Below are 9,821 nucleotides of genomic sequence, written 5' to 3' on the forward strand. Positions count from 1 at the left end.
ATCAAATATCATACAATACATAAAACATATAGGCTTATGCAAACTTTTTTTCTTCTTCTCATTATATATTTTATATTTTGTATCTTAGTTCCATTAAAACGTTTTTCTGACTATTATTTTGTATGTATTGTGAAAAACTGGTGACCAATTATGTCCTAAATACACTTTTCCCATATGTTAAATAAGATAATGAATGTCCATGTTACTGTACATGTCAGCCACCAACTTAGAACTGCTATGCGTTTCACAACCTGTAAACCAGACAGTTGACGGCACCAATTTTAGCATTTTTTTCCTACTATGAAAATCAAAGGGTGCCGTCAACTGTTTAATTACCAAAATTCTTCCAAATATCTTCTTTTGTGCTCAACTGAAGAAAGAAACTCATTCAAGTTTGAAACAACACGAGGGTGAGTAAATGATGACAGAATTTTCATTTTTGAGGGAACTATCCCTTTAACTCTTTGAAACCAATTATTTTACATCATGCCCTGACATGAAGTTGCATGACTTATCCAGTGAAGGATCCATTTAGGGATGCAGCAAGTAAACATTATGTATAAATTGATGCAAAACTGTGATTCAGAAAAGTGCTTAGCATACTGCTGGCCTTCTAGAGGCTGAATAATGGATGCACATCTTATTGATTTCAGTTTCATCATAGAAGTCCAATGGGATTTATTTTGTGGTGCACTAGTACTGGAAGCTTAGTGAGGTAGATCTTTGGTTTGACTAATGGTTTCCATTTTGCCTACCTGGTCATTTAGCACAGGGCATTTGAGCCTCAATATGGCGTCTGTAAAGGCAACGAGAGGGTGTGTATCTCAGGCTCAAGTAACAACCCACTGCATCCCCCCACACTTCTCATCTCGTTCTCCCAAATGGTGCCCTTGTGTACACAGAAACAGTGTCAGACCAGTCTAATGGGCACTGTAAGTGGAGAGGGTAATGCCTGCTAAAACACTGAGCTGTTTGCTAAGGAAAGCATCACTATTAGCTACTACTGTTAGTAATAGTTAGAGATTTTAATAAACCTGTATAGTATTCAATTTCAGTGCATACACTTTTAAAAATAAACGTCTATGGAAACTTTCCATTCCTAAAGTGGAAAAAGTGTCTTTGGATAATTAAAATGTTCTAAGAAAAAAATGGTTGTTTTAAAACCGATTTCCTGAATGGTTCTTTGGGGAACCCAAAATGGTTGTTCTGTGTCATTGCTGAGGACCTGTTATGCCTTTTTACAAAGTCTTGATTTTGTTTTTGTGGTCTACTAGAATAGGGCTGAATGCTTGAATGTTCAAAAAACATTATTTTTCACATATTTGACATTGTTGCACCTCTCTTCCCAGTCTGTCAGTAACACTCGTTTAGTTCCTGTCTCTATGAAGTCCCTCCTTCTGAAAAGCACAATGTGCTCTGATTGGTCTGCTGGATCAGTGTGTTGTGATTGGTCAATTGCTTTGAGCGCGTTTCAGAAATGTCACGCCCCTTACCATAACCAAATATGATTATGGGTGGAACTAAAACAGCATCTCTTGGAAATGGCGACACTTCTGCAACTCAACTAGGTCTCGCCCCTTTATTTTTTTAAATGCCTTAAGGGGCGATCCCACTACACATTTCGTTCCATTGACTTCCATTCATAAGCATTTCGAATGCATCAGACTGGAAATGCAATGCATGCTCTTACATTTTGAAAGTATCACTATTTGTTTTATGTTGAATTCATGTTTATAAAAAATCACAACCGTTACAGTATCCGTATGTAACTGTTGTAAACCTCACTCTCCTGATCTCAAGAGGCGCTCTAGGACTGATGCTGGACGCCCGCCTCCCATGCCGGAGACCAAGGTTCGAATCCCGCTCGGGTCGAGTAGAACTGGTTACACATAGAGATTTTGTGTGTTCAAAGTCTAGTGTGGCCGCGGGTTTAGGCAGGAATAATGTAAAGGAGGAATATTGTGACATGTTGGTTCCTGGAAGAAAACTCAAGACTACAACGGAGGAGTTTTAGGGAGTTCAGAAACAGTGCGCACTGATATAGAGAATAACTCCCTTTGGAGTGACTTTCAAAATATTTAAAAAATCTAGTGTAAAACAGTTAACAAGTTCTTAATTTATTTTGTATGATTTTGAAAACTTTTAAACTACTTTTAACAAAAATGATATTTAATTTTTAAAATTGTAATGTAAAAATAATATATTTTTTCTTACACCTTAAAGGAACACTCCACCATTTTTTTAAATAGGGCTTATTCACCTTCTTTCCTACATTTAGATTGGTGGGCAAATGCATTTTTGTCTCAGTGCATGCATTGTTTTAGTTTGACAGGGTCGGTGCTAGCTTAGCTTAGCATAATGAATGGAATCCTTTGTTGCCAGCTAGCATGCCCTGAGTAAAAGTGATATAAATTTTTTTTAAAACCCACCTAATTACTTCTTGTGGCCTGCGTATTCACAACAAGTCCAAACAGTGATGCAGATTAACACTAGGCGATTTCTTATGCAGATATTGACTTGGGACTATATTAGGGGGAAGCACAGGCGAAGCACTGCTACTTGGGCGCAGAGATATCACGCCCAAGTAGCAGTGCTTCGCCTGTGCTTCCCCCTAATATAGTCCTTAATATATAAGTCAATATCTACCTAGGAAATCGCCTAGTGTTAATCTGCATCACTATTTGTACTTGTTGTGAATACGCAGGCCACAAGAAGTAATTAGGTGGGTTTTAAAAAAAATTTATATCACTTTTACTCAGGGCATGCTAGCTGGCAACAAAGGATTCCATTCATTATGCTAAGCTAAGCTAGCGCCGACCCTGTCAAACTAAAACAATGCATGCACTGAGACAAAAATGCATTTGCCCACCTATCTAAATGTAGGAAAGAAAGTGAATAAGCCCTATTTCAAAAAACGGTGGAGTGTTCCTTTAAATACATGAGTCACATCATAATCATTTTCAAAACAAATACATTTTAAGATAAAACCTGTTTTTTATTCATAAATACTTACAAAATTATTATTTTGGATCATTATAAATATAAATAATTTATATATACATATTTGTTTTCCATTCCTAATAATTCATATACGGGTGGAGTCAAACATCATAATGGTGGTTACAACCTCCAACACCCCAGCTTTGTGGCAGCAAGTTTCTTCCTAAAAGTTTAGAGAACACGTGTATTGTTGAAGAGTTTGACTATACCCAGATGTCACACCTTGGTCATGAACACAGTCAGGCTTTAATCACACTCTGCGGATCTGACAAACACTGGAGGTGTGATTGAAAAGTTTTCTCCTTGAATGATGTCATTGCACCTGGGAGACATCATATCACATCGATGTACGAGATGAACACCTAAACTCTGGGGTTACTCTGGTCAGTAACCCCCTGAGATATAAAAGTCACTAGTGCTGGATTTCCTGAAGGAGGGCCACAGAATGACTGCCATGACTTTGTTTCATGGGCCAACGTCTCATTTGCTTTGATTATTTAGCTTCCCTTTGAGCTTCGGCCAAATGGACCAGTTACACAGAATTCAGGCCACATTTCAGTAGAAGGCAGTTTTGACCCGGGGTTTCTTCGTTCAAATTTTGTACGTTTATACTGTTAGGAAGTAGACTGTGTGTCTGATGGAAGGGTTTGAAGGCGTCTAGGATACACGACCATTCGCCCCCCAAGTGTTAGTGTTTTCTCCGCTGAGACCGTTCAAAAATCCCCCAAAAGTCTCTGATTCTCTTTGATCCTTGGGAAAATCATGACTTACTCAACTTTTGTTTCACATTGTGGAACACACAATTTTGTTTCTGAAAGTTTGCAGGAGAACATTGGTGTTCATGGGCTGATATGATCAGATATATTTTATAATGTACAATACATAAACATTTGCACTACCATTCAAAGTTTGGGATCCATACATTTTTTTTTTGTGAGAGGAATAAAAATTTGATTCAGCAATGATGCATAAATTAATCAAAAGTGCGAGTAAATACATTTATATTGTTACAAAATCGTATTTACACTGTAAAAAACATTGCAAATCACTTTCTTCTTCAAAACGTAATGTTTAACTGTGTTACCTGCCATTTCTTTGTAATTATTTGTGAAATTTACTAGAAGTTTTGATCATTTCAAAGTAAATCCTACAGCAAATTATGTTCAGTCTAATTCAAGTAAATGCTTTTCTTTTGGACTTTCTAATGATTAAAGAATCCTGAAGAGAAATGTATCATGTTTTAAACATTGATAATAATCAGAAGGATCATGATGCTGAAAATTCAGCTTTGCAAATTACATTACATACACTGTTTTTACTGTTTCAAATAAATTCCTGTTGATTCTTAGTCATATGAAAAATGAAGATGATACAGACAGGTGTGTGTGTGTGTATGCCCATGATGTGTAAACATCTGCACTTTAATTTGTCCTTCTACGTGATATAACACAACTAGGGAAACAGATGCATGAGAATGAGGTGGACTGATATGTTACTTTCTAAAGCCATCACATTAGCTTCTCCTCAGGTATCAAATCCTCCGGTCTGTGCCAAGTGTATGTCACCTGCCCATGCTGCGGAAAACACTCTCATTGGCTGGACTAAGGGGGGAAGGGGAGGCACAGGTTGTTAAAAGCTAGTGATCTGGATGCAGATTTCTCTTAGAGAAGGGAACGAAGAAGCGGCACTGAAGATCGACGACTAGGTAAGTATTAGCACAACGTTTTTCTTTTAGAAAATGTAAAGACCTAGTTTATCAACGTCCATTTAGCGTCCACTTCTGTCCTCAGTGCATTTAGCTGCTGTTTGTATGCAGGTATTGGAACAATGCCCAATATTCTCCACCCTGTCATCCTGCTGATGGCCTTGCTGGAGCTAACAACAGGGACTCAAGCATCACTATCCAAGACCACACAGTGGCCGCGACTGAAACCCACTAAGAAGCCTCCGCCTCGAGATGAAGGAGGTCCTCCACAGCCGCCCGCCCGCTTGGGGTCCCAGTCGATCACTACCTCTGTGAGCCCCACCGCTATCGGCGTCACCGAGGAAGTCACAGACTCCATGATGGATGCGTACTCTATTCCCCCCACCGACAGCACCACTTACTCCAGCGACGCTTATTCTGCTGACTACCACACGGAGGCCATGGTTCCTCCTGGGGCGGGCCCTGGGAACTACACGTTGGACTACAACGAGTGTTTTTTCAACTTCTGTGAGTGTTGTCCACCAGAGAGAGGTCCTCCAGGACCGGTAGGAGAAAAGGGACTGGCGGGTAAGATGACGAGTGGTAATTGCCTAGTGGATCGCAATCTGAATCAAATGAAACATTAAACTAAACACGCACATTTGTAATCTTGCAAGGCATTCCAGGGGAAAAGGGGGAGATGGGACCTTCTGGACCTCCAGGTCAGGATGGACTCACTGGTGCTCCAGGGTCACGTGGAGAAAATGGTCAGTATGGTAATGTCATGAGCAAGGGATGATTAAAAGAGTTCAGTAAACAAGACGTAAATGTTGAGTACTTTAACATTTTAGACACAATATTGGCACTTTGTCTGTTTTTGCTCTGTCGAAGAAAATCGTCCCATAACAAAGCCAAAGCAGAATCGACTGGTGCGTCTCCGAGCAACAAACAGTAGTTCCTTAGGTTCCTTAATTAACCATTGAACTTGAACGAATTTGGTTGAGTGAACCATTCAATAGATATGTTTCCATTCACCTATTTTTTATGCACATTTTGGGATATCGCATAAAAATGGATGGGAACGCCATAATGCGTATGAATTTCTAAAACGTATACGCATCATGGCGTTTCCATCCATCGGCCAATTGAAAACCTGCGCATAAACTACAATGGAAACACATTTTCCGAATAAATACTTTGATGCGCATCAAAAAAGACGTGTGACTTTGCGATGGGACGGCATACCTGGACCAAGCAGCGGACGCAGACCGACCTCATTGCACAGAATCTGAAATGCCTGAGCAAAATCTGTCGGTTCCAAAGTGGTTCGGTATAATTACCTCCCAGAACTGTCTTGGGTCGCCGTCTGCATCCCCAAACAGCAGACATCCGCCTCCGAAAGCAAGAGACTGTGTTTATTGCATTTCGTATGAACACTCTGAGGCGCAAGTAATTTATTATATATGAAAATTGGGTTCTCCTACTGTAGTTACTTCCATTTTTCTTAGTAATATTTAGTGACAGTTTATAAGAAAGTAACGATTTTCATCGACTCACTAGATGCAAATGATTAATGCAATATTCCAAGTTTGCGCATAAGTTAAATTCGCAACTTTGGATGGAAACATAGCTTATTACTCATAATACATTAGTTTGTTTCTAAATAAGTTAGTGAGTGCGTCTGAAATTGCAACCATCGCTTACATTTGACAAAGAATGAACTTTGCGACCATTAAAAATGTACGTTCTATATAGTATGAACGAAATCAGAATGTCGTGACAATGTGGATGTGAACTTTGGAATCTCAGCAGAAGTACGTCATATCTGGGTACTTATCACATGGGCACTGTTTTATGAAAACTACAAATTTGGACACACTACTCATTTCACGTGCTGTTTTACTCCTATTATATAGTAGAGCTGTGGGCGTATTTGGATGCAGAGACTAAAAGGTTGAGGGACTGATTCAATGACCTACTAATTGTGTAACGACAAAGTTCCTTTAAGTGTAATTCTATAGTCTTTGGTAATGATCTAACCTGAAAAATCCCCACCACAAATACACACACTGACAGTCTGTCTAGAACACACCAGCACAAACAAGAAGAGTAATACAATCAGTGAAAATTCCCAGTGTAGTTGGACTGTATTTCAGCAACCACATCCAAGGACTGGAAATAACTGTTGTATCAAAGATATTAGATCTTTTATAATCGTAAGTTTTACATTTAAGATTTCATATAAAGGAGTCAAAAGGAATTTAGCCAAATACTGTTTACACAAGGACCATCATTCTTTTTTTCACATCTTCTGTAGTTAGTCTATCCAAAGTTTTAAACAAAGGATTAGGGAAATCATGTTGAATGTGTATACAAATATCTTTGTTTTGCAAGGACAAACACCAGAGAAGACCTTGACCTTATCTAAGGAGAATTACATGGAGTTTGTGTGTATTTAAGGCTTCTCCTATGTCCATATTAGACAAAACAATTGCCACGCCTAGATCAAACAGACTGAACCTTTCCCTTTCTTGTAGTCCTGCATGCTCACACAAGTTGGCAAAACCAACCGCTTGTCTTGAAACCAGCAATGCTAGCACCCTGAGATTGCACCAAAGCTCGTCTGCAAAATTGTGTGCCTAGAGCTCTCCATCTCTGATTCTTCCCTCTTTCTAGCCTGAGCAAGCTGGAGTAACCACTGAAGTTAATAAACACACCAGTGTTCAGGGCTTTTGTTTGCTTGTGAGCCTTGTGTATTCTTAAGGATTGAGATCTATTCAAAATCACTGTGTCGGTAAAGAGTAGACGTGCAAAACATTTGTAGACAGATTTCCTTTCCTCCTTCAGGAGAGAAAGGTGATCCTGGAGTGAGTGGGCTACCTGGGATTCCCGGTGTTACTGGGAAACAAGGAGAGAAAGGTACATTCATTTGCGACAAAAGCTCTAACCCAGTCTTTGATGCACTTTATGATATGCCTGTTATGTTGATTTATGGACTGTTCTCAGGAAACTGTGCCATTATTACTACTACTACTACATAATATATAGAAGTACTATCAGAATTTACTCAGTTATCGAAGTATAAGAAATGCAAATTAACTGTGACGGGGTTGAAGTAATATAGAGCTTTAGGGTTACAAGTAATATCTAACTACTTGTATTTATTTTATATATTTATATATTTTATCATATTCAAAGTCATCAGTCTTTTTGACCACACCTTTCTAACTGATATAGGTTTGTTTTACAGTCTTTCATTACATTTACATTGACCTTATCAAGCTTAATACTTCAACTCTGTTATGGTGAATCCATAATAAGGGCGAAGGATAATCCTTCTTTTTAATTACAATGTGTAATTTCTTACCAGGCACACTGAAACTGAGCGCTACTAAATTCTCTAAATACATTAAAAATGTAAATGTGTTCACCAGTAGCCTTTTAGACCAGTAAAGAATTGGCCTTAAATTTCGAATTCTAGTCTATGTTAATGTGTGCAGGTGAAATGGGCCTCAAAGGAGACAAAGGAGATACCGGTTTACCCGGGCTGAAAGGAGACCCAGGGGACAGGGGAGAGCCCGGCTGGAATGGAACAAAGGGAGAAGTGGGTGAGCCTGGCATACAAGGACTGACTGGCCTCCCTGGACCAGATGGCATCAAGGGGGAGAAGGGTGACAAAGGAGACTGTCCATTTGGAGAGAGAGGGCAGAAAGGCAGTATGGGGGAGCCAGGGCCTCAAGGGCCAAAAGGAGACATGGGTACGCCAGGTCTGAATGGCACAGATGGGCTTCCTGGGGCTAAGGGGCTGAAGGGAGACCCAGGACCCCCAGGTAAGCAGGGAGAGCCTGGTCCTCCAGGACCTCATGGACCACCAGGGCAGAGGGGGATGCCAGGGATGAAAGGCACACGAGGCCTAAAGGGCGCACGAGGTGTTAGGGGATTCAAAGGCCTTCCAGGTGAACCTGCCGTTCAGAAGCGTTCAGCCTTTAGCGTTGGTCTTTTTCCTAGCCGATCATTCCCGCCACCGGGCCTGCCTATCAAGTTTGACAAAGTCATTTACAATGAGGAGGGCCACTGGGACCCCCACGGCAGTAAGTTCAACTGCACTCATGGGGGAGTTTACGTCTTTTCCTACTACATTACCGTGCGCAATCGCCCCCTGCGCGCAGCCCTGGTGGTGAACGGCATTCGGAAACTGCGAACTCGTGACTCCCTTTATGGCCAGGACATTGACCAGGCCTCCAACATGGCAGTGCTTCGCCTATCATCTGGAGACCAGGTATGGCTGGAGACTCTGCGGGACTGGAACGGTGTTTATTCCAGCAGCGAGGACGACAGCACGTTCTCTGGATTCCTGCTCTATGCTGATGCCACCAAGGACTGATGGCCAGGAATCGCACTCTGGATGAACCATTTTAGATCTTTAGACTTTGTTTTGTAGGGGTGAATTGGAAGACACCTATATTACCCAAATACTTGAGCCCTAAACTTAGATTTGTCTACTAACAGTTAATTGTACAGCCACTAATTATTATGCTACCTGTTTTATCACCAGAACAATCGTTGCTTGATTGTGTTTATTGTTTTTTAATACGCTGATGATTTGTGGCAGCTATTTTTGTAGGTCTTAACATATTTATACAACTGGCAGCTTATGCAATAAAATAAATTATGCTTTATTTTGGTCTTGCTTTCTTACCCAAAGTTCACACTATGATTTGTATTTTGCAAGTGTTAGTTTTGTTGATTATAAGTGATAATTTTTTTAACCTATAAAATCAAATGTATATATCAAATAGGCTTTACATCACAGCCATGAATTCTGATTTGGGTTTCGCTTTATTTTGATGGTCCCTTTAACACATTCTGTTGACTATAAGTAACATTGCACCTACATGTCTACTAACTCTCATTAGAGTGTTAGAAGAGTATTAGTAGACTGGCAGGGTTAGAATAACTTGACAAGTAGTTGCAAAGTTACTTAAAGTCAGTAGAATGTCTGTTGGAGGAGCATCACAATAAAGAGTTAGCAGACATTAAGCAGCAAGTCAACTAATATTCTAATGAGAGTTATTGTACATGTAGTTGCAAAATTACTTATAGTCAACAGAAGGATCAAAAGGGACCATCAAAATAA

General features: G+C 40.0%; 1 protein-coding gene across 1 annotated transcript; it reads left to right on the forward strand.

The window, feature by feature from the left end:
• Positions 1-4,827: 4,827 nt before the first annotated feature.
• Positions 4,828-9,068, forward strand: otol1a (otolin 1a; the record flags this gene model as incomplete). Its single annotated transcript, XM_081373931.1, has 4 exons — positions 4,828-5,272; positions 5,362-5,451; positions 7,532-7,603; positions 8,185-9,068. 4 exons carry the CDS (start codon positions 4,828-4,830, stop codon positions 9,066-9,068), a joined length of 1,491 nt encoding a protein of 496 aa, XP_081230057.1.
• Positions 9,069-9,821: the final 753 nt, after the last annotated feature.

This window comes from Scardinius erythrophthalmus (genome assembly GCF_964197995.2).
Source record: "Scardinius erythrophthalmus genome assembly, chromosome: 9".
NCBI lineage: Eukaryota > Metazoa > Chordata > Actinopteri > Cypriniformes > Leuciscidae > Scardinius > Scardinius erythrophthalmus.